Source organism: Lepus europaeus, chromosome 19 (genome assembly GCF_033115175.1).
Source record: "Lepus europaeus isolate LE1 chromosome 19, mLepTim1.pri, whole genome shotgun sequence".
Taxonomy (NCBI): domain Eukaryota; kingdom Metazoa; phylum Chordata; class Mammalia; order Lagomorpha; family Leporidae; genus Lepus; species Lepus europaeus.
In genome coordinates, this window is record NC_084845.1 from 15,109,663 (window position 1) to 15,132,654 (window position 22,992).

General features: G+C 58.1%; 2 protein-coding genes across 4 annotated transcripts; one reads left to right on the plus strand and one right to left on the minus strand.

Annotated features, from left to right (window-relative positions):
- Positions 1-1,616: 1,616 nt before the first annotated feature.
- NFKBID (NFKB inhibitor delta) lies at positions 1,617-6,740 on the plus strand. Its single transcript, XM_062176883.1, has 11 exons — positions 1,617-1,765; positions 1,962-2,040; positions 2,379-2,578; positions 2,799-2,989; positions 3,074-3,179; positions 3,314-3,460; positions 3,592-3,643; positions 3,735-3,883; positions 5,274-5,390; positions 5,592-5,756; positions 6,235-6,740. The coding sequence occupies exons 3-11, from the start codon at positions 2,453-2,455 to the stop codon at positions 6,286-6,288; spliced, it is 1,107 nt and encodes a 368-aa protein (XP_062032867.1). The 5' UTR covers positions 1,617-1,765; positions 1,962-2,040; positions 2,379-2,452; the 3' UTR covers positions 6,289-6,740.
- Positions 6,741-13,306: 6,566 nt separating this feature from the next.
- Positions 13,307-21,980, minus strand: APLP1 (amyloid beta precursor like protein 1). 3 transcript variants are annotated; one of them, XM_062176405.1, is made up of 17 exons: positions 21,846-21,980; positions 20,804-20,947; positions 19,960-20,092; positions 19,633-19,745; positions 19,225-19,358; positions 18,935-19,116; positions 18,366-18,496; positions 17,924-17,998; positions 16,920-17,078; positions 16,712-16,840; positions 15,893-15,992; positions 14,922-15,029; positions 14,647-14,670; positions 14,386-14,456; positions 14,106-14,168; positions 13,837-13,980; positions 13,307-13,754 (listed from the first exon to the last, which is right to left on the minus strand). In XM_062176405.1, exons 1-17 carry the CDS (start codon positions 21,978-21,980, stop codon positions 13,656-13,658), a joined length of 1,944 nt encoding a protein of 647 aa, XP_062032389.1. In that variant the 3' UTR covers positions 13,307-13,655. The 3 variants fall into 3 exon arrangements, with proteins under 3 accessions (XP_062032389.1, XP_062032388.1, XP_062032390.1); XM_062176404.1 differs by having other exon boundaries at positions 14,647-14,673; XM_062176406.1 differs by lacking the exon at positions 14,647-14,670.
- Positions 21,981-22,992: the final 1,012 nt, after the last annotated feature.

A 22,992-nucleotide genomic window follows, 5' to 3' on the forward strand; every position in this document is an offset into this window, starting at 1 on the left:
GGAGTTCAGACCAGCAGCCCCCTCCCCCTACGTACAGACTCAAGAAGCCAAGGACTCCGGTCCCCGCCTCCTACCCGGAGACCCGAGAGTCAGCCGCTCCTCCTCGCTAGGTTTGCTGGAGCGCGACGCGGGGCCTCCCGGGCCTGTGGGCGGAGCCTTGCCGGGTCGGGGCGGAGCCCAAACCCCAATTTAAAAACGCGCGGGGGAACCCTGCTAAAGCTTGGGGACCCGGCGGCGGCTCCGCGGGACAACAGCGAGGCTGGCGCAGCGCCGAGGCCGCGGCCCTGGGGGCCCGCCATCCGCGCCACGGAATCCCCGAGGTAAGGAGCGAGGGCCGGGGAGGCGCGCTCAGCTCCGCTAGGAGCGAGGGGCTGGGGGCCGCGCTCTCCAGTCCCCGAGAGACCGAACTGGAGCTTCGAGGCCCAGGTCCTGAGAGCCAGGGGGCCGGCGTTTGGAGGGACAGGAGGCCGGGACTCTTGGGTTGCGACGCAGAGCGGCTGGGATTCTGGACTCTGAGCCTTTGGGGACGCAGGGAACTGGGGATCCGGAATCCTGGGTCCCAAGGGTGAAAGGCCTGGGGGGAAGGGGTTTGGACCTCTGGATCCCTTGGGGGGAGGGGGCTGGGGACCCGGACCCCGTCCCGTAGGAGGCCTGATTCGGTCTTTGGGGGTGTGGTTTCAGACCGGCCACTAGTATCGATTGGAAGCTTCAGCGCCTGGCCTTGGGGTCCCCGCTGGCCGTGACCTTGTCCCGGCCCCGGGTTTCCCGCATCGCCCCCGGTCCAGGGTCCCCGCGCTGGGCAGGAATTCCCCACGTGCGGGGATTCCACCAGCGCCACGCTTGGCCGCGCGCCCCGCCTCGGAGCAGGACACCTGCCGCCCGGCGCTGGGAGGGGAAGGGGAGACGGAAGATTCCCTTGCGTGTGCGCCGTGACGTCGGTGCGTCGCGGGTGGCTGTTTCCGAGTCGGCCCTCGACAGCTTAACCCTTCCTTCGCCGGAACCCCGGCTCGGAAGGTTGAGGCTTGAGGGTCTGAGAGCTTCCTGTGGGGTGGGAAGAAGGGAGTTTGGGGACCGGAACGTCAAGGGGCTGGGGGCCCGGGCTCGGGGGGCCTGGGGAATTGGATGCCGGGCTCTGGGACCGCCGCGTCTGCAGGGTGGGGCCCTGGACCCCCACACACCTGGAGTGCTGGGGGCTGTTGCCTCGTGGGAGAGGGATCGAGGGCTCGGAACCCTGGCTTCCGTTGGGGGAGGGGGGTGGATAGGGGGTTTGCCTCTAGAGCACAGGGATGGTGGCAACCCGGAGAGAGATCTCCAGGGAGCGATGCCCGGAGACTCCTGAAGCCTCCGGGCTGGGCGGTCTGGGGTGGGATTTTTTTACGGAAGCGAGGGGAGCTGCAGAGGGGTGCCCTACTCCCCCTTCCTCAGTTTCCACTACGCTGGTGGAAAGTTGGGTCGGAGGGACAGTGCGGAGCAAAGAGAAGGAAAAGGCGGAGGCGGGCGCGGCACCCAGAATCTGCTGCTGGCTTTGGACTTCCTTCTCGGCCGCACAATGTGCCAGTTTTTCCGCGCGGGAGGGCGAGGAGGAGGTGCCCACACTCACTTCCCCCGCGCATGTGGTGACTTAAGGACCCCCTGACGACTTCCTCCCCTCCTCCCCCGCTCAGTGAGCCGGAATGAACGCAGCCACTGCCCCACGCAGACGGTGAAGAAGCTCCTGGAAGAACAGAGGCGCCGCCAGCAGCAGCCCGATGCTGGTGGGGTCCCGGTGAGACCCAGGAGCCCTGGGAACGGGAGCGCTCAGGGGCCCGGGAGCTGTCCCACAGGGATTTAGTGCCTTGCTGGGTGGGCCCTTGGGACTTAGAGACTTGCGGTCCTGACTGGCAGGTTGGGAACAGAGGCGGAGGAATCTGCCACCTGCCGGATGAACTGACCCACCTTCCCTTCTGCTTCTACCTTTACAGGGACAGTTCCCACCTCCCCAGCCCCAGCTACAGCCCCAGCCCCCGCCCCTAACCCCATCTGTGAATGAGGTAGAACCTGGTAAGTCGGGGAGAGCAAGCCCCTGGTTCCCCCAGTGCCCAGCCCCAACTGTTAGGACTTGGGGTGGGGTGGGGGACTTGGAGGCCCTCATTCATGCTGGGACTCAGCTGGACCTCCCAGATTCCCTGGGGACCACAGGCTATGCCCCAACCCTCCAGGGCCCCAGGCTGCTGAAGGGTTCAGAGGCCCCACCACTCAGTCTGGCAGGAGTCTAGGCGCCAGCTGCTTGGTGTTCCAGGTTCTAGGCCCCAGCCCTGGCTGAGAATTCTCCAGCTGTGGTAACCAGGCCTGTCCCTGACACACACACACACACACACACACCCGTGCTCATTTCCTAGGACACCAGGACACCGTGGGCTCTGGCCTTGGCAACCTGGCTCCTGTCGCTGGCTTTCCAGACTGGGACCCCAGCATGCACACTGCCTACCCAGACAGTGCCTACTCTTACCCCATGTGTCCTGCGGAAGCTACTCTCACGCCTGATTTCCACCCACCCTTGGACCCAGGGCGGCCGTGCCCATATTCCCTGGGGATGGAGGTGAGACACAGGATGGGGACAGGAGGTTGAGGGGCCCCGAGAAGTTTTGAGTTGTGAGATGTCTGGGGCTGGATGAAGATCCTCTTCCCCAAATGTTCAAGGTCACTTGGCACAGATGGGACACCTGGCCACTTGACCGGGGCGTGTGCATGTGTGTGTGTGCTGTGTGGTTAGGGCTGGGGGTTCTCGGCTGACTGCTCTCCCCATCATCACCCTGCAGGACGCCCTGGACAGCACTCGACTGTATGCAGAGCCTTCCATACCACAGCCAGCATCCTGGAGAGTTTCTGCACTCCCCCCAGGACCCCCACCCTTGCCCGCTTCTACTGGGCCGTCCCTGGACACAGCGCGAGCTCACATGCTGGCTTTAGGGCCTCAACAGCTGCTGGCCCAGGATGAAGAGGGGGACACGTGAGTATGGGGGAAACGGGGTGCCCTGCAGGCTCCTCGCTCAGCCGAGGGGCTGTTCTCACTGCTGCCCCCACCTGTCCTCAGGCTCCTGCACCTGTTTGCAGCCCGAGGGCTGCGCTGGGCAGCATACGCCGCAGCCGAGGTGCTCCAGGCCTACAGGCAGCTGGACGTTCGTGAGCATAAGGGCAAGGTGAGGCCTGGAGTCCTGGAGGAGAGGGGGATGGGGCTTCTGGTTCCTGGCTCTGAGGGCACTGGCAACTGGGATCCCTCGCTTTCAGAGGGGAGGCTTCTGGGCACCCAGACTAACTCGTCTGTAACCTGCAGACCCCTCTGCTGGTGGCTGCCGCCGCGAACCAACCCCTGATTGTGGAGGATTTGCTGAGCCTGGGAGCAGAGCCGAATGCCACTGACCATCAGGGACGTTCCATCTTGCACGTGGCTGCCACCTATGGACTGCCAGGAGTGCTCTCGGTACGGCCAGCTGGCAAGGGGCTGGGTGCGGGGGGTCTCAGGTAGACCAGTTACCCAGATCCTGGCTTCTAGAGCTGGGAGACCTGGGGAGACCCTTTTGTAATAGCACCCTGTCTTCTCCCCACCACCAGGCTGTGTTTAACTCAGGGGTCCAGGTTGACCTGGAAGCCAGAGACTTTGAAGGTAAGGTAGATGTGGGCAGGACTGGTGTGGCAGGTGGGGCAGGGTGGGGCAGGTGCTCCAGTGTAGCTCCCTCACTCTCTCCATTCTGCAGGACTCACTCCCCTCCACACAGCTATCCTGGCCTTCAATGTTGCCATGTGCCCACCCAACCTCTGTCCCCAGGGGCTGAGTACCCAAGCCCGAGACAGGCTGGCTTGCGTTCAGATGTTGCTGCATGTGGGTGCTGACCACACCAGCCAGGTGAGCTGGGCTGTGGGTGGCTGGCCCATGGGTGGACGTGTAGGATGGGGCCGCTGACCTTGCCTCTTCCTAGCTGTGTGACCCCGGTCATGTTCCGTCGCTTCTCTGTGCCTTGATGTCCAGCTGGACCTGGAGGTTACTGATCTTAGCTTACATGTGAGGCCCTGAGTCGTGGATTCTCACAAACACCCCACAAGGCGGGGATTGTTACTACTTTTTGTATTCTGCTGATGCGGAAACAGGTACAGGGAGTCAGAAATTTTCTTTTTAAAGATTTATTTATTTAGTTGAAAGTCAGAGTTAGAGAGATCTTTCCATCTGATGGTTCATTCCACAAATGGCCGTAACAGTCAGGACTGGGCCAGGCCAAAGTCAGGAGCCTGGGCCTCCATCCAGACCTCCCAGGTGGTGGCAAGAACGCAAGCACTTGGGCCGCCTCCCACTACCTTCCCAGGTGCTTTATCAGGGAGCTGATTTGGAAACGGAACAGCTGGGACTGGAACCGGTGTTCCGATATGGGGTGCCAGCACTGCAAGTGGCAGCTTAGCCCACTGCGCCACAGTGCCAGCCCCCAGAACGCTTATAAACTGTGAGTGTCAGAGAGGGGATTAGAACCCAGGCAGTCCGGGCCTAGAACCTGGCTCGTGATTAGTGAATTTCCTTTCCTGTGGTGGCAGCCTCTTCACAGGCCGCCCCACAGAAACAAATGTCCACCACGTTGTGTGATGGGACGATCTTACGCTGATGTTTGTAATGTTGCATTTTACTTCCTATTTTTTGGTTTTAAAAATGTTCTGATTCTCCTGCCTCATTCCCTTGTATTAAATACACTGTAATACAAGAGACAGAAACCATCCATTTCATTAAACATCAGTGCCTTTAAAAGATAACTTCTAAAAAAAAAGATAATTCTTCTAACCCCAGTTGCACTGTAAAAAATTAATGATAATCTCAAATATCCTGGCTGTGCTTTGGCTTGGAAATGACAATTTTTTTCCATTAAAAAAAAAAAATCAGGATCTAAATACAGCTCCTCCATCTCTTTGTTTTCTCTCCATAGTTTATCTGGTGAGCAAACTAGGTTGTTCTGCCACTCCCCACGTATAAAAGTGTTCGTGTTCGTTATCATTCCAGACTGCATAAAGGCACATAATGAAGTTTCATTTTAGAAAATGTCTTTTCTTTCTTCCAAGATACAAAGACAACAGCTCGCCAGCCCCGGGTATAGTCTTAGAGTCCCCGACTCCTGTTCTTGTAACAGGGTGCGTTCCGTGTGTTACAAATAGAAAGTGCCAGCCCGGAGAGCTGCTCTGAGCCTCAAAGACACTTGGGTAGGAAAATCCTGCCGGTGAATGTACACTTCTGTGAGCTGTCCCTCCTCCCCCCGCAGGAGATCAAGAGCAACAAGACAGTTCTGCACTTGGCCGTGCAGGCCGCCAACCCTACCCTGGTTCAGCTGCTGCTGGAGCTGCCACGGGGAGACCTGCGGGCCTTTGTCAACATGAAGGTGGGGGCCCAGGCTGGGACCTGCAGATCGGGCGAGAGCCGCCAGGGAGGGACAGCGGGATGTGGAGGGGGCGGTGGAGGCGGGCAGAGTGTAGGACAGACAGGGAGGGGTGCAGGGGCCGTGTGGGACGGGGCCGGGGGAAGTGTAAGGTGCCCAGGCCGGTGGCTCCACATCCTCACCGCCTTTCCCTCGCTGTTCCAGGCCCATGGGAACACAGCCCTCCACATGGCGGCTGCCCTGCCCCCTGGGCCACCCCAGGAGGCCATCGTGCGGCACCTGCTGGCAGCGGGGGCAGACCCCACACTTCGCAACCTGGAGAATGAGCAGCCTGTCCACCTGCTGCGGCCCGGGCCGGGCCCTGAGGGGGTGAGCACTGAGCTTGACCACTGTCCCCACCTCCCATCCCACCTTTAGAGGGTGCCTTCTAATCCCAAAAGGTGACCTCCACCCCACCCAACCCCGACCTCCAAATATGACCTTTGATCTCAGTGTTGGGTCCTAGACCTCAGGAGAGTGACTCTGACCCTGACCTCAAAGTAGGACCTGTACTTGACCCCAAGGTGTGACCTCTGATCGCTTGGAACACTGGGTCTGGATTTCAAATATGGCTTCCGAGTCCTTTCCCCTGCCCTTTGACCCCCGGCGGGGGCCCGGAGACAGCAGCCCCTCTCCCTCCACCCCCAGTTCCGGCTCGCGGCCCTCCCTGGGTACGTTACTGCAGCCTTTCGCCTCCAGCGCCAGGTCTTGAGTCTGGCCCTTTGGCCTTCGAACCCAGCCGACCCCTCTGAGCTTCTCTCTGACCCCTACCTCCCCAGCATCTCACTCTGCCTTGCCTTGTCCACAGCTCCGGCAGCTGTTGAAGAGGAGCCGTGTGGCGCCCCCAGGCCTGTCCTCTTAGGACTCAAACCCAGAACCTGGACTGATTTTCCAGTCCCCACCGTCCTGTGGGACAGCCAGCGTATGCGAATGATGCAAATCCGTGATAATGTATGTGCAGTGTCCTGCCATTGGGGTCTTACATTAAAACCCTGAAGTGGCTGCTGGGGGGTTGAGCAGTCCCCAATATTTGGGGGTGGTGTGATGCCCCTCCCCCACCCACAAGGTGCCTTCTTGATGATTTCTGTGAAATCGAGGCGCCTTGATTGTTTCTGTGAAACACCCCGAGCCCCTGTTGCTTTACCCACCAGGATTTTTTTTGGGGGGGGATCATCTCCCCTGACTGAGGTCTTCATACCTGGAAATTTAGATGAAATGTGCCCTACGCAGTACTCGGGGCATCCCTATATCATCCCAGGAGGGCTCCTAAGATGGCCCCCTGACCCCTGCCTGAAACTCCCCATTAAACTCAGTTTGGACTAGAACTGCCGTGCTGTGATCTCTTCTGGGCCGCTGGTGCCGGGGAGCGGCTGTGGTGCCCTGTGGCGGGCTCAGGTTTGGATGAACGTTGCCTGGGTGGAACACACAGCAGACGCCGTGGGTGCCAAGCCCACATCCCATCACCCTCACCCTGTACCCACGTGGTGGCTCGCCAGTGTTTACCGGGAGCATTTTCAGACCCCTGCCACTCTCTGCTCTGCGTATGAGCACGGCAAGTCTCGAACCAGGGAGTTCGTGCCCGCTTCTTATGCCAGTAGCCTTCAATCCATGACTGATAGCAGATGGCTTCTGAATGCGCCCGGTTCCCGTTGTCCCCGTTGGAGTCACTCGGACATGAGTGTTCAACTCGGGCTCCCCGCGCGCCCGCACCACACTGCAGCTCCAGGTCCTAGGGTTCGGACTTGATACCATTCCTTACCATCTCTGTGTCTCTTCTCGCCTCCCCTGCCGGCGTTCTCCATTCCTTCCAAATAAACTTCTCAAATCCTCAGGCCTCAGTGCCTGCCTCTGGAGTGATCCAAGTGAAAAACGGGGGAACCTGCACAATGCTCCCGACTTGTTCTGGTCCCACGGCCTCTGCTGTTTCCTCCGCCACAGTCTAATCACCCAAAGGGCCCCCACCCTGAAGTCCCAGCCTCTTGGTGACAGCAAACTAAGTGAATATGAGGGTACTTGAAAATGGTTGTGGAAAATTAGAATTAAACAATGAAGTTTATTTTGGTGTAAAAAAGTCAAAATCCATGCATACTTTTTTCCGTGATGCATTTTCTTAAAGATTAATTTGAAAGAGAGAGTGGCAGAGAGATGGTCCAACCACTGGTTCACGCCCCAAATGGTGGCAGTTGATGGGACTGGGCCAGGCCAAAGCCAGGAATCAGGAACTCCATCCAGGTCTCCCACACGAGTGCAGGGGCCCAAGGACTTGAGCCGTCCTCTGCTGCTTTCCTAGGTGAGTTAGCAGGGAGCTGGACTCAAACAGGTGCCGCATGGGATGCTGGTGTGGTAAAGCAGTGGCTTAGCCCGTTGTGCCACACACTGGCCCCACATCATGCACATTTCCTGTGAACTCTTGGAAGACCTCTTGAATAGGCACCCTTCAGGGCATTTGCCAGTGTCTACACCTCAAAACTTAGGGTTAGAACAACTGCTTTGGGGACCAGGCATGTAGTCTAGTGGTTAAGGTACCCTTGTCTCACATCAGAATACGTGGGTTTGATGCCTGCCTCCAGCTCTGGACTCCAGTTTCCTGCTGATGTGAACCCTGGGAGACGAGGTGATGGCTCCAGTAGTTGGGCTCCTGCCACCCTCATGGAAGACCTGGGTTGCATTCCCAGTTCCTCCCAGCTCTGGCCCCAGCCCCATCCAGCCTTGGCCAGTGTAGGCATTTGGGGGAAAGAACCAGCCAATGGGAGTGCTCTCACTCTCTCTTCCCTCTGCCCCCACCCTCCTCCCTCTGTCTCTCAAATGAATAAAAATGTAAGAAACCTTATCTGTTTCTGATTCTGCGATCTGGGCTCAGCTGGCAGTTCTGCCATCTTGCTTTGGCTGCTCATGTGGCTGCAGGTGCGAATTCCAAGACAACTTCTGACAGCTCAGCTGAGATGCCTGGAACTGTGGGGGTGGGGGGAGCACCCCCAGGGTGAAGGCTAGTCCAGTTATGGTGTTTGGGAGGTCTTTAAGTCACTGGAGGTGTGCCCTTGGGAGGTGCCTCTTGCTAGAGGGCCGGTTGTGTAAACCCAAGTGGAGCCCAGCTGCTCTCTGCTTCCTGGCCCACCATATGACCCTTCCTCTACCCACATCCCACGCTCCCTCTCGCTGTGAGTTCCTTGGCACCACATCAGGACTTCCCCAGCAAGAGCTCCTTCAGGGGATGCCAAGCCTATGGGACCACCTGATCTTGGACTGTGAACCCCCAAAACTGTAAGCCAAAGTAAACCTCTTCTCCTTGCAAAGTTAGCGTCTCTTGGGTATTTCACTGTAGTCATGAAAAGCTGACTAACCCACCATGTGGCAAAGTCACATGACCAAGCCCAGAGTCGGTGTGGAGGCGCTCTCCAAGGGCACGGTTGTTGGGCAGCAGAGTTATCAGGGATGCCAGTGTGAAGCCTCCTATATCAACTACCGTGTGCCAGCATGGGTGTTCCTACAGCATTGACATAGTGACAGCTGGTCCATGGAGTTCATGGGCATGTATTGTATGTCATTGATTCTAAGGAGAATGTACTTGAAGTCCATCACACAATTGTGTGACACAATCTAGTATTTACTTTATTATTATTGTCTTATTATCATGCATGGCATCTCATATTTCATTGACATAAGATGGATATATTGGGCCAGCACTGTGGTGTAGCAGGTTAAGCTGCCATCTGCAGGGCCAGCATCCTATATGGGCACTGGTTCAAGCCCCAGCTGCTCTGCTTCTGATCCAGCTGCTTGCTAATGTGCCTGGGAAAGCAGTAGAAGATGGTCCAAGTGCTTGGGCCCCTGAACCCACGTAGAAGACTCAGAAGAAACTCCTGGCTCCGGATCAGCGCAGCTCTGTCTGTTGTGGCCATTTGGGGAGTGAACCAGCAGATGAAAGATTCTCTCTCTCTCTCTCTCTCTCTCTCTCTCTCTCTCTAACTCTGCCTGTTTATTTATTTGACAGGCAGAGTTACAGACAGTGAGAGAGAGAGACAGAGACAGAGAGACAGAGAGAAAGGTCTTCCTTCCATTGGTTCACTCCCCAAGTAGCCACAATGACCGGAGCTGCGCCGATCTGAAGCCAGGAGCCAGGAGCTTCCTCCAGGTCTCCCATGTGGGTGCAGGGGTCCAAGCACTTGGGCCATCCTCCACCGCTTTCTTAGGCCACAGCAGAGAGCTGGACTGGAAGAGGAGCAACTGGGACTAGAACCAGCGCCCATATGGGATGCCGGCACCACAGGTGGAGAATTAACCTAGTGTGCCACGGCGCCGGCCCCATAAATCTTTTTAAAAAAAATTTTAAAAAATGTATATCTGGAGCCAGCACTGTGGCACAATAGATTAAGCCACCATCTGCAGCACTGGCATCCCATATGACGTGGGTTCAAGTCCCAGCTGCTCCACTTCCAATCCAGTTCCTTGCTAATGTGCCTGAAGAAGCAGTGGGGGCTGACCCAAGTCCTTGGGCCCCTACACCTGTGTGTGAGACCTGGATGAAGCTCCTGGCTGCTAGCTTTGGTCTGGCCCAGCCCTGGCCTTTGTGGCCATTTGGGGAGTGAACCAGTAAGTGAAGATCTTTCTCTCTCCCTCTGTCTCTGACTTTCAAATAATAAATAAACATATCTTTTAAAAATAATAAAAAGGATGTATATCTGGATTGGTAAGGTGATAGACTGCATTTTTTTAATTTTTAATTTTAAAAATGTATTTGAAGGGCAGAGAGAGAGAAAGAGAAAACTTTCCACTGGTTCACTCCCCAGATGAACACAATGGCTAGGACTGGATGAGATTGAAGCCAGGAGCTCAGAACTCTATCAGGGTCTCCCACATGGGTGCAGGGGTCAAGTACTTGGACCATCCTCTGCTGTTTTCCCAGGTGCATTAGCAGGGAGCTGCATCAGAAGCAGGAGAGTGGGGACTTGGATCTCACTTGGTTATGGGATGCTGGCATCTCAGGCAGCGAGTTAGCCTGTTGAGCTGCAGCCCTGGCCCCTGACTGCATGTTTGTGTCTCCACCTCCGAGTTCAGATATTGAAACTGAAAACCTCAGTGGAATAGCATTTGTGTGTGGGGACTTTGGGAGGTGATTATGTCATGAGGCTGCAGCCTTCATCATGAGATCTGTGACCTTATGAGAAGAGATGTGAGAGGGCTTACTTCCCCTTTCTGTGCCATGTGAGGGAGGACACCGCACCAAGATGGCAGTGTGGAGACCAGCAAGATGGCCCTCATCAGACAGCGAGTCTGCTGGCAGCTGCAGCTGGGAGAAATAGTGTGTCTTGTTTAAGCCACTCAGTCTATGGTATCCTGTTACAGCAGCCTGCACCAAGACACACATACACACACACACACACACTCACACACCACTAACATGATAGCAGCTTTGCATTATTAAAAGATGAATTATCAGGACCAGCACCGTGGCGTCCTGGGCTAAGTCTCCTCCTGCAGTGCCGGAATCCCATAGAACACCAGTCCACATCCCATAGAACACCAGTCCACATCCCATAGAACACCAGTCCACATCCCATAGAACACCAGTCTACATCCCATAGAACACCAGTCCACATCCCATAGAACACCAGTCTACATCCCATAGAACACCAGTCCACATCCCATAGAACACCAGTCTACATCCCATAGAACACCAGTCTACATCCCATAGAACACCATTTCTAGTCCCTGCTGCTCTTCTTCTGATCCAGCTCTCTGCTGTGGCCTGGGAAAGCAGTAGAAGATAGCCCAGGTCCTTGGGCCCCTACACACACAAGGGAGACCCAGAAGAGGCTCCTGGCTCCTGGCTTTGGATGAGTCCAGCTCCAGCCATTGAGCCATTTGGGGAGTGAACCAGTGGATGGAAGACCTCTCTCTCTCTCTCTCTCTCTCTCTCTCTCTCCCTTCTCTGTAACTCTACCTCTCAAATAAATAAATAAATAAAATATATTTTTTAAAAAAACAGAATTATCAAAATCATCTTCAATGGGACACAAGAGCATCAAATGGAGAACAGAAAACTTATTTTTTCTGCTGAAATTTAAATAACAATATTTGAGTATTTTAGTATTCAGTATTTCCATGAATCTGCCAACTTTCTTACAGCATCACACACTGACTGCATTGAGCAGTGTGGCCTTTCATTTCCTGCCCATCTGCTGGGAGTTTCTTGCCTGTTGTTAATCTATTTGTCACTCCTGGTTGTGGAAACACAAAGGCATCTTTTCCTCTTGCATGTGATGTTGATAATAGATTTCTGCCAGGCTCATCTGAGTAAAAGAAAAGGTGTAACCAGTACTGGAAAGGTGGTACAGTTTGTTAACAAAACTGTGGCATTGTATCCGCCTTGCATCATGAAAGCATCTTCCTTCTAACATCTACCAGGTACACATTTAATATAAATGACTTATATTTGCATGTATATGCTGTGAAGAGTCATTGCTAGCCTGTAGGCTTTTGGGAGAATTAGAAGCACTCACCGCCCAAACCATGTGGCAGAAAAAGCCAGTGTTGTACGGACATTGGAACATGGCACATTACTGCCATCTGCTGGCAAGTCTGCAACGGTCTGACCCGGAACTTCGCAGAGCAGAGTTTGAATATCTTGTGAGACACCCTTGAGTTATTAGACAGCAGGTTGCAATGTGGCCAAGATTATGGATGCTGGGCCAGGATGTTTGGATTGAATTCCTCGCTCTGCCCCTTTCCAGATGGTGACCTTGACACCTGACGTGACCTCTCTGCCTTCATTCCTAATCAGTGGGCATAGTCACAGTACCTACCCCCTGGAATGGAAATAATGATTAAGATTGCCAAAGCATGGAGCCCTCAGAGCAGTGCCTGGCACTATTTGTTTGCTCTTACAACGTTTCAAAATGTAACAAATATGAGGGGATTTCAAAGTTTGTGAAAAGAAAGTTTATTTTGGTGCAATTTGCTACCCGTGCATATTTCTTCATGGCATGCATTTTCCATGAACTTTTTGAAGGCCCCTCTACTTGCTAAGTGGCAGTCACAGTTCTAATAACTCCTCATTAGTCCTTTCCGATTCCCTTTACAACCTTCTCGGGTTAGGTAACAGCACACGCAGAGGGCTGGCTCACACATGTCACACAATGGTACACGTGGGAGCATAACTTCCAGTGTCTTGCCCTCTCCCGGACACGTGCCCGGAATTTCCATGCCCTGCGGGGATCCTTAAAGAGAGGTGAAGGTTTAGGGGAATGAGATAGGAAGGGTAGTTCAAGATTCCCAGGTTCTTACAGCGCCCGCAGGTTCGGGTGGATGCTGTGTGCTACTGTGTGAGGGCGAGTAGAGAGAACTCAGCCTCCTTAGAGCCCACACCACTAACCCACGGGCAGAGGCCTGGAAGGCGCGGCCAGTTCAGCACCGTGGAAAGCTCCCGAGTAGGCCCGGGGAGCCAATCCCGGGTCTTTGGGCTCCGCCCCTGCGTGCCAGCCCCTCCTAAGATCCGGCCCAGATTTAAAGCTACAGGAGGTGAAGGGGCGGGTAAAGCTGCTGCCTGCAGTGCAGAACCCACACAGCTTCTGGTGAATCCCGGCGGCTCTGCTTGCGATCCAGCTCTCTGCTGTGGCGTGGGAAAGCAGTAGAAGATGGGCCAGGTCCTTGGGCCCTGCAACCTCATGGAGACCCAGAAGAAGCTCCTGGCTCCTGGCTTCAGATCAACTCAGCTCTGGTGGTTATGGCCATTTGGGGAGCAACCCAGTGGATGGAGGACCTCTCTCTCTGCCTATGCCTCTCTGTAACTCTGCCTTTCAAATAAATAAAGAAAGAAAGAATTGAAGGAGGCCTGGGACAGATGGACACCAGCTGGGCTGTGATGCAGACACAGGACAGCCTGGTGGGTAAGAGGACTTTATTGGGATGTTAGTGGGGGAACGTGGGAGGGTGAATTTCAAGGAACAACAGACACTGGGACCAAGGAGGTGATCACCTTAAGGTGCAATAAATTAACTTACAAAATAAATTAAGGTGAGGAGGTTCCCAGTGGGGAGGCAGCTGGGAACACCTGGGGATTTCTTAGGGGTGGAGATGGAATTGGAAAGGGGAAATAATTTCCAGCCCCTCACAAAGGGTAGGAAATGAACTTTTCAAGACCCCTCTTCCCACTCTAGGCTGGGAGTCAGGGTTCCGGGGCTCCAGGAAGAGAGGGGTCCGGGCTCAGCGGAGGGTGTGAAGAGGGCAGGTTCAGGGTCGTTCCTCCAGGAAGCGGTAGGTGGGGTTCTCGTAGCCATGCCGCTGCAGTTCACGGAGCTGCTGCTCCTCCAGGGTCAGCATGGGGTCCACCTGCAGGAGGAGCGGGGAGAAGTCATGGGGCGCTGGGACCTGACAGCCCCCACGGCCCCCACCGCGCCCTTGTGCCTCTCACCTCCACCACTCCATGGCTGATGGCCCCATAGGGCTTCTTCTTGCGTAGGAGCAGCAGGGAGAGGACAATCAGGGACCCCCCACCTGCCCCCATGATCAGCAGGCCGGACACGGCCTCACGGGACACGCCGGTCCCCGCGGGTGCCTGCAGGGAGAAGCAGCGGAGCAGGGGACATCTGTGAAGCTCTTTTGGTGTGGCTGTGGGAGTCACAGCCTAGCCACTGACCTCTGACCTCTCCCCTTGGGTGCCCAAGAGCTCCCTCCTCTTACCAGCTCATCTCTCTGAATCTCCGATGAGTGGAAGGGAAAACCCCTTGGAATAGTCACATTCACCTGGGGGGAGAGAAGGGGGAGATACCGTGGGTCCTGGCTGTCCCCTCCCCCACCCCAGGGCCCCAAGAGGCGTCCTCAGGTCCTCTTCTTTCCTAGGAGCCTGAAGTCCATGTCCTCAGCCCCTTCCTCCCACAGGCCAGGGAATGCCCTCCTCCCTCAGACCCAGGAGTACAGCCTCCCTCTGTCCTGCAGGAGCCCACGGGTCTGACTCGCTTACCTTTTGCTCATACTGCTCCAACGGGGATGGCTTCTCTTTCCCAGGGGACGCAGCCTCTTGTTCTGTGGACCCTACCCCCCAAGTCGTTTCTCACCCTCGAGGGTACAGCGGGATGGTACCCCCTGCCCGAGGAGGGGGTCAGAAAGGGCGGCATACTGCACCCCAGGAGGCCTGGGGTTCCCAAGGTTTGGACCCGTTTCTATTGTGGGTTCAGGAGTTCAGTGGGTTGAGTGGCTGGATTCTACTCTGTGAGACACTCACCTTTTGGAGGGGTCATGGGGGTGTCTGCTAGCAGCCAGCGGAGGCAAGGCGGGGGTGGGGTGAGGAGAGGAGGTCTTCGTCAGAGAGGGGTGGAGAAAGCCCCTCCCGGGGTGCAGAGAGAGAGCCAGGGAGCTTGCAGCGGCCCCCACAACCTTTGCCATTCCTCCCCCCGCTTCACTGCTGTGGCTGAGGGCTCCCGGATGTCAGGTTAGAGATGAAGTCAGGGCCCTGCCCCCCCACCGAGTCTGGGGTTATCTACAGTCAGGCTCACTCACCGTCCTTGGAATCTGGAGGCAGCAGCCCACTCTTGTCCTCACTGCTGCCCCCGGGGGCGGGGGCTTCCAATTCGCTGGGACCCAGGCGCTCCGAGTGGAGGAGTTCCTCTGGGGGGAACAGGCATGAAGTCAGCTGAGGCTGTAAGCACAGGGATTTCACAAACAAACGGGGAGGGCGAGAGCCGCCCTAGCCCTGGAGCGCTGGGGAGACCCTGCTGACGGAGAGCGGGTTAGCTGTAGGTGTGATCTGGCAAAGAAGGGAGTGGATGGAGGCAGCCCTGGCAGGGCGGGCGGAGGATGAAGCTCCAAGAGTATGGCTTACTCAGACACCAGGAGATCTACGTTTAGGTGAGGGACGTCCAGGAGGAAATCACAACAGACCTGGCGGCTGTGGCAGCTCACGGTTCCCGGCATTCATGCTGATGTGGGCCCCTCCCCTCAAATCTGTATTGAGTTTGCAACTTGCTTTAACTAACAGAAGATGGGCAGGACCGGTGTTGTGGCACAACAGATAGAGCCGCCACCTGGGATGCCAGCATCCCATAGGGGCACCGGTTCGGGTCTCAACTTCTACTTTTGTGCTTGGTGTGTGTGGGGGGGTGTCCTAAACCACCATATGTGATAGCCAGCTACCCTGCTGGAAAAGCTACATCGAGATACTCCATGGAGAAGAGAGGTGCTGAGCTGACTTGGAGAGGGAGAGAGGCCTGTGTGGCAGAACGCAGCCCCCAGAGGATCTGCTAGCGAGACATAACTGCATGTTTAACTACCAGAAGAACCGCCCAGTTGAACCCAGACTAGAGGGCAGAGTCGTGGACAAAGAACACTGGTTGTTGACTTAAATCTCTAAGTTCTGGGGTGGTTTGCGACACAGGAACATATAACTGAAATAGGTGGGAGATGTTGAAGGCTAGGGGTCAAGGTCAAGGTCTCAGCCATCTAGAAGGGGACCAAAGGCAATGGGCACTCACGGATCTGGGGCCGCAGCTCCTGAGCCAGGTGAGGGTTCTGGTCAAGGAGTCCCAGGCTCTGGTTCATCCTCTCCTCAATCACCCGAAGGTGAGTCTGCACCTGTGGGGGAGGGGGCATGACCGGTGAGCTGGGCCATGCAGGCTGGCAAAGGGGAGACGGACGTAGGGAGAAGGAAGCAGGGTCAGGAATTGGGCCGTAGACGGAAGGAACGTGAACACAAAGAAGCAGGACACAAAGAGCAGAAGAGCTACAGAGGACAGGAAGTGAGAGGCTTGGGAAAGGAAGTGAGGTAAAGGAAGAAGAGGGTTGCCAGGAAAAGTGGGGCACAGGAGACAAGGTGGGGTACATGGACTGTGGCGCAGAAGACAGGGAGTAGAGGTGATTGGGGCAGGAGGGGCAGAAAATCGGGTCTGGGGAGCAGACAGAAGAACTGGAGACAGGAAGTGAGACTGGAGGGTGTATAGCAAGGCAGGCTTCAAAGGCAGGGCTTGGTGGTTCCAGAAGTACCGATCATTTCATGGGCGGGAAGAGAATGCCTGGGACAGAGGCCCAAGAATCTGAGGGCACAGGCAGAGGAAACAAGTGTGGTTCGGGACCAAAAGGGTTCAAGGTCAAGAATGAGGTCTAAGGCACAGGAAGGCGATTTGGGGAAAGGCGGTAGAAACCCAAGGGACTGGAAATGGGAACCAACGGGACAAAGGAGGCAGGGGGCCGTGTCCCAGGATCAGGAAGCAGGAATCCAAGAGACAGGAAATGGAGTGAAGGGACGGGAAGGCTAAGAGGGGCCCAGGGATGGGAGGAGGGTCAAGAGTGCGCACCTGGAAGCGCATCTGCTGGGCTTTCTCGGGGTCCACGGCAGCCACGTGCTGGTAGTGGCGCAGTGTGTGCCTCTGCTCCTTCTGCTCCGCACGCAGGTAGCGCCGCAGGGCCAGCAGCACGCGCTCCGCCTGCGGGAGGGACAAAGGCTGCAGGGGCCCGCCCCAGCCCTTCTCACCCTCTGCTCTCTGCCCCCCACGGGCCCCACACCTGAGGCGGATCCCCCTGCAGTGCTGCCAGGAAGCCCTCCAGGGCGGCCCGGCGCTGGTCGTTGATAAGGGCGACGACTCGGGTGGCGTGGGTCTCCACCAGGCGCTGTCGCTCACCAGACACCTGCTCCTCCAGGGTTTGCAGAATGGACTGGAAGTGCTGGTGAGGGGGTGGGCAGAGGGCCAGGAGAGATGAAGATGGGTGAAAGTGAGTCTGCAAAGGCAGGGCTCTGGGGACAGAAGGCTGGGGAGCAGAGGGGCTCGGCCCAGGGCAGAGCCAACTTGGGGTTAGACTAGGTCAAGGGGACTGGCCAGAAGGGGTAAGGTGCAGGGTCAGGTACAGTGGGGCTGGGACTGGGCCCGCTGGGAGCCAGTCTAAGGGTGCAAACGGTAAGACTGGGAGGGAACAATCTGGGGCCGGAACTGGCTAATGGCAAAGCGGAAGGGACCAAGTGTGATGAAGCGGTCTGGGCTCCAGGTCTGGAGAGGGCCAACCTGGAGACAGGCTGTGCCTAAATGAGATTAACAGTGGTGAACCAAGAGCCGGAATGAGGGTAACGAGTGGCATCTATGCAGTGAACAGGGGGGCTGCTTGCTGGCAGGGTTGCTGGTCGGTGAGATCAAGAGTTATGAGGCTGGGCTGAATGAGGAGGGGCCAAGTAAAAGTGAGATTAGAGAGGGAGGCCAAGAGTCACAGGTGGGGCCCCACGGGGACGAGGACAGGCCTAGAAGGATCTGGAGATGAAGCGAGGCCTAGGAGGATCTGGCTACATCTGCAGCCGGTGGGGCTTGGAGGAGGACGCCAGGGTCAGGCCTCAGAGGGAAGTCAAGTCGGGATGGGGTGAGCCTGGCCGATCTCAGTGCAGAGAGCAGTGTCAGGCAAAGGCCTGGGCCAATCGTGGGGTGGGGCTGGGCAAGGTGGGTTGGGGGGAGGTAGGAAGCTGGTAGAGCCGAGTGGGGTGGGACCATGCGAGCTCTAGGGAGGACCCATGGGGGCCAGCCTACCTCATTGAGTGCCTGTCTGTCAGCTTTAGGCAGGTTCTTGGACTGGTTGTCCGCCATGGCCCATTCACGCATCACCTGGGGTGGGGGCAGGGAATTTGTGGTCTCGGAATCCACCCTGAGCCCATCTGGTGGGTCCCCCAGTCCCTCTCCAAGACTCCAGGTCTCCTGAGTCCCACCGACTCGTGGGCTCCCAAGGAGGAATACGCAGAGGAGTTTAAGGTGAACAGCGCCCCGGATCAGGATTCCCACAGACCAACAGCTTCTCAACGGGTCTCTAGGGGAGTTGGAACTCCCTGGCCATCCTAGGGGGTGGTGCTGAGGGCTCAGGTTCTAAGGGGGCTTGGGGAGCCCTCGCAGGCAGTCTCAACGTGTCCCCGGGGAATTCCTTGGCACTGAGGGAGCTCTGCCCTGGGAGCAGGTCCTGGGCCCCCAGGATCTTCACCTCGTTAATCTGGCGCATCCTCCGCTCCTCCAGGTCCATCTTGGCCCGCAGGAACCCCTCGTGCTCGCTGATTTCCCCGGGCATGCCAAAGTAAACATCCACGCCGTCTGTGGGCCTTGGGGTGGGAGTGACTGCAAGACCAGGGACCAGATGAGCTGCTGACCGGCCTCCCCGTCCCCTGTCCTACCTGGAGAACTACCTTCCCTAGAGTACACGGAAGACCATCATGCATCTGGGTTAGCTGGGCTGCTGCCTGGCATCATGGAAGATGTAGTTCCGTTCTTGCAAAACTTAGGATTCACTTAGACCATCTTCCAAGCTGCCCTAAAATGACCTTTTAGGGCCTACAGATGGCCACTCCGCTTCCAAGTACCCCCAAGGCACCCTGGCCTTCTGCACTCTTCACAGGCTAGCCCTTCCTTCTCTATCCAAAGCTCCTCCTGTCTCTTCCCTTCCCCCCAGCTGGGCCTGTGCCCCATGTTCCCTCCTAAAGATGCCCAATACCAAGGCTCCCCCAAATCACCCTCACTCTTGGATGGGGAGGGCTGGGGGTTCAGACACTGCCTCACCTTTGCTGGCCACTTCAGGGGCGTGGGAACTTGGGGGCGGGGCTCTGTCCTCTTCCTCCTCTTCAGCCTGTGGGGGCTCCACGAAGTAGTCATCTACTGGCTGCAGGAAGGGCTCCTCCTCTTCCTCATCCTCACCTCCCTCTACTCTGCTCCCCGGGGGCCAGGCTCGGGTGGAGGGGTCACTGGGGGGAGCAGAAGACTTGGGCAGTAAGAACCTGGCCCAGCCCCCAAGCTCCCAAACCCTGCTTCAGGAGCCTTGGGGTGGGCATGGAGGGTTCCCTCCCACTCACCCAGCGGCTGTCCCGGATGGGTCAGGGGTCACTGGAGGGGGGCAGCACACATATTCCACACCTCGGAACCGATCCGCGCCACAGGGCAAAAGCATGCCCGAGCCATGCAGGATGAGGCCTTGGGAGCTGCAGGCCTGCAGGAAGAGTGGCCCAGTGCCAGAGTTGGGGGGCTGCAGCAGGCAGATGGGGAGACTAGATGCCTGGGCCGTGGGGGCTGGTGAGGCCGAGAGCCTCAGGGATTCTTGGTTGTGGCAGAAGAGGTTGGGGGGTGGAGTTCCTAGATCCCAGTGGGTAGAGGCTTCTGGAGGTCCAGACCCCTGGGTTCTGGTAGGGAAGGGGATTCGGGGCCTTGACTCCTGGATTCTGGGGGAGTGGATTGGGGGTGGATGGGCAGGCCAGGGTTCTGACCTCCTGTGCCTCCTGATGCCTCCAGGTGGAACTCTCGCACTGGTCCATGCGTTCCTGGTGTAAGAACCGACAGCCTTCCGGCACCAGCAGGGCCTCGCTCACAAATTCACCAGCTGGGAGATGAGGGACTCCAGGGTGAGACCCTTCCATGGCCACCAGCCCCACCCTCCTTAGAATACAGATATTTTAGCATTGGAGGCATCTCTGCTCCACTTGGGACGCAGGCACCCAGTCCCCTAAGGTGGGCCCAAGACAGGGGGGTCAGAATCTCACCCCAGGGAGGTTCCCACCTCAGTCCCCCACCCCCACCCCCAGCTCAGGACTCACGCAGGCAGCGGAAAGGCACAACGTGGTGGTGGGGGTGGGCACAGCGGCCGCCCCGGGCACCCCCGCACCAGCGCTCCATGGGGATGGCCTGTGTAGCCTGCTCCACACGCGCAATCTGCAGCTCCGGATACATCTGGTGGCCCGGAGAGCAGGTGGAAGCCATCAACCCACGGCCCCGCCCCCGCCAAGTCACCTCTCTGCATTGTCCCTGTCCCTTTCCTGGGTAAGGACATCCCCCTAGGTCCTGCTTCTCGGAAGCACCAGCCTTAGGTAACGAAGTCCTCGGGCCCTCTAGCCACGCCCCCTAGCAACTTTCCCATCCTCAGCCCCTGCTCCACCTGCGCATAAGCTAAACCCTCTAAACCCACGTCCCCGCCTCCCCAGCAGGTTCATCTCTCCCTAACGCCCAGCCTCCTTTAAGCCCTGCCTCCTCCTGCTCTGCGCCGCCTCTCAGGTTAAGCATCTTGCTCTTTGTGCCTTTTCACAGGCACGCCCCTGAGCCCTCCACGCTCGCATTGGTCTCGGCTCCTCCTGCCTGCCGCTCCCTCCTACACCCATACTCCCTACAAAGCCCGCCACAGATCGCTAAACCCTAGCTGTCTTCCTCAGCGGGTGTCTTTGCGCCGTTCGCTCCCTGTTGCTGATTCCGTTTCTCCAAACAGGTTCTGCGCTAGCCTCGCCATGCCTCGCCTCTTCGCTGGTCACGCCCCCTTAGATCCCCAGGCCTCAGCTCCCGCATCTCCCGGGACCACGCCTTTGCGAATCTGGCTTCCCTGGGGCTACTCCGCCCCCACGTTGGACCCGCTCTCCTGCTGACCACGCCCCTCCCGCAGGTCCCGCCCACCTGTCTGCAGTACTCCAGCGCGCGCTGCGGGTCCCGGAGACAGCGTCGGGAGAGCTGCGGGTCTGGCTCCCAGCGGCCGGTGCGCAGGTCCCGGTGAAGGGTTAGGCGCCCGCATAGTCCTGCCACCTGGGCCGACCCCGGGGCCTGGAGGTGGAGGCGTAGGGGACAGTAAGGGCCTGGAGGACGTTTGCAATTCGGGTCCCCCTGGTCCTTTGCTCCCTAGGACACAGCTATTCAGCCCCCCCTCCCAAGCACCAGCCCCCTCCCCCAAGCATCGCGCGCCCGCCTCCGTGGAGGCAACGTTCCCTGGGAAACAGCTCCCGTAGGGCGGGGGCGCCCCAGCTCTCCTGTTGCTATGGCGACCCGGGTCCCCCGGGATGCTCGCGGCCTTGTTGCCGCGGAGACAGGCTCCGCCCCCACCCCAGTGCAGCCGCGCTGGAGCCCGAAGGGGTTAAACCTGAATCGCGGGGGAGGAGGCGAGAACCCAGGCGTTCTGGCCCCTCCTCCCTCCAACCCTATCTCAGGCTCCCATTGCAAAGATGACAAGCCCTGGCTTCGAGGCCCTGCAGGCCTGGACACCAGGTCCTTGAGAACTGGAGAGCTACACTCTGGTCGGGGGCGGTGGTGGCTGTGAAGGTCTGGGCTTCTGGGTCGTGGGAGGCAGCGAGGGCTCTCGTATGGGTCCAGAGGATCCAAGGGGCCTGGGTGCTTGGCTCCCAGTGCCTCGCTGCCTGGTGGGTCCTGAATTCAGGAGGGAAGGGGCTGGGACTGGGACGCCTTGGGTGAGCGAGGCTAGAGGGGGCGTCCCTACTTCTGGGACCTGGGGCTCGGGAGAACCCAGTTCCTATGCTAGGGGTGGGAGGGGGCTGGGGCGTCGGATGATGGGGAAGCTTAGATCCATGAATGCCTTGTGCTGTTAGGGACGCCTGGGGCTAGCCACCTGGGTGGAAATACTGCGCTTTCTGCCCAGGACACGTCCGCGGCGGGGTCCGGAGACCCCATCCCACCCCTTCCCCTCCCCCACGACCCGGCCCGGCCTCACCTCGGCCGCGCCGGGGCTCCCACCGGTCAGGCTCCCGACGGCGAGCTGCGCGCGCAGAAGCAGCAGCAACAGCGGCAGCGGCTGCGGGCCCCGGCGGCGGCCCAGACCGCGAGCGGCGGGGCTGGCGGGCCCCATATCCCGGCCCTGGCTCCCTCACGTCCCCTGCACTCCCGCCTGGCCCGGCCCGGCCCCAGCGGTGACAGGAGCTCCCAGCGCCGCCGCCGCCGCCGCCTCCTCCCGCCGCCCCCGGGCTGCGCCGGCGCCGCCAGCCCCGCCCCGCGCCGGCCCCGCCTTCGCGGCCAGGACAATAGCGTGGCAGCTCTGCGCAGCGCGGGGCGGCTCGGGAACCCCGGGTGGGAGGCTGCGCGGGCCCCCGCCCCTTGAGAGTCCAGGCGTCCCACCCCTTGCAAGCGCCCAGCCAGGGATCTGGGTCGTGAGCTCTACCCCTGGGGCTTGGGTCCTCCCTTGGGACTCTCATCCCAGCTCTCCTCCCTCCCACCCACCATCACCTTAGCGCCCTTCCAGGGATGCCACATCGGAGCCTCCCTGGGCCCCAGTGCGTTTCTGCCTTGAGGTCCCAGGGATACAGACTTCCAAATTCCCCCCAAGCAAGAACACAGCAGTTGAAGTCAAGTCCCCTCCCCTCCCAAGCCGGCCCATCTCCCTTAGGGCCAGAGGCCAAGCCCCCAGCCCTTTCTCCCTCAGACCCAGGAGTCCAGTCTGGTTGCCCTACTTCTCTAGGGTGAGGGTTAAAGTTAGGTCCAGGTGTCTGGGCTTTTATTCCCAGCGCAAGGATCCTGAACCAAACAAAGCCCCCCAGGGGCCCCCCTTTGTTTTGAAATGTTCTTTTATTTTCATCTACTTGAAAGGTAAGGCAACAGAGATACCGAGAGAGAGCGAGAGATGGAGCTTCCATCTGCTGGTTTACTCCCCAGATGGTGCCAGCAATGTCCAGTGCTGCATCAGACAGAAACCAGGAGCCCAGAACCCCATCTGGGTTTCCCATGTGGGTGGCAGGAACCCAAGCACGACTGCCTCCCGGAAGGCAATAACAGGAACCTGGATCAGAAGCAGAGTAGCCAAGTCTCAAACCCGCACTCTCATGTGGGATGCTGGGATGTGGTCTTCCCAAGAGGCAGCTTAACCT

Excerpts from the sequence above, each read along its gene's own strand:
- APLP1 (XM_062176404.1), bottom strand. The coding sequence starts at position 21,980 with ATGGGGCCCGCCAGCCCCGCCGCTCGCGGTCTGGGCCGCCGCCGGGGC. Across the intron at positions 17,999-18,365 it reads GGATGCGCCAGATTAACGAG|GTGATGCGTGAATGGGCCAT; the intron begins GTGAAGATCCTG and ends CCCCCACCCCAG. Across the intron at positions 16,841-16,919 it reads TGCAGGGGGATCCGCCTCAG|GCGGAGCGCGTGCTGCTGGC; the intron begins GTGTGGGGCCCG and ends TCCCTCCCGCAG.
- NFKBID (XM_062176883.1), top strand. The coding sequence starts at position 2,453 with ATGCACACTGCCTACCCAGACAGTGCCTACTCTTACCCCATGTGTCCT. Across the intron at positions 3,180-3,313 it reads TTCGTGAGCATAAGGGCAAG|ACCCCTCTGCTGGTGGCTGC; the intron begins GTGAGGCCTGGA and ends TGTAACCTGCAG. Across the intron at positions 3,644-3,734 it reads GGAAGCCAGAGACTTTGAAG|GACTCACTCCCCTCCACACA; the intron begins GTAAGGTAGATG and ends TCCATTCTGCAG.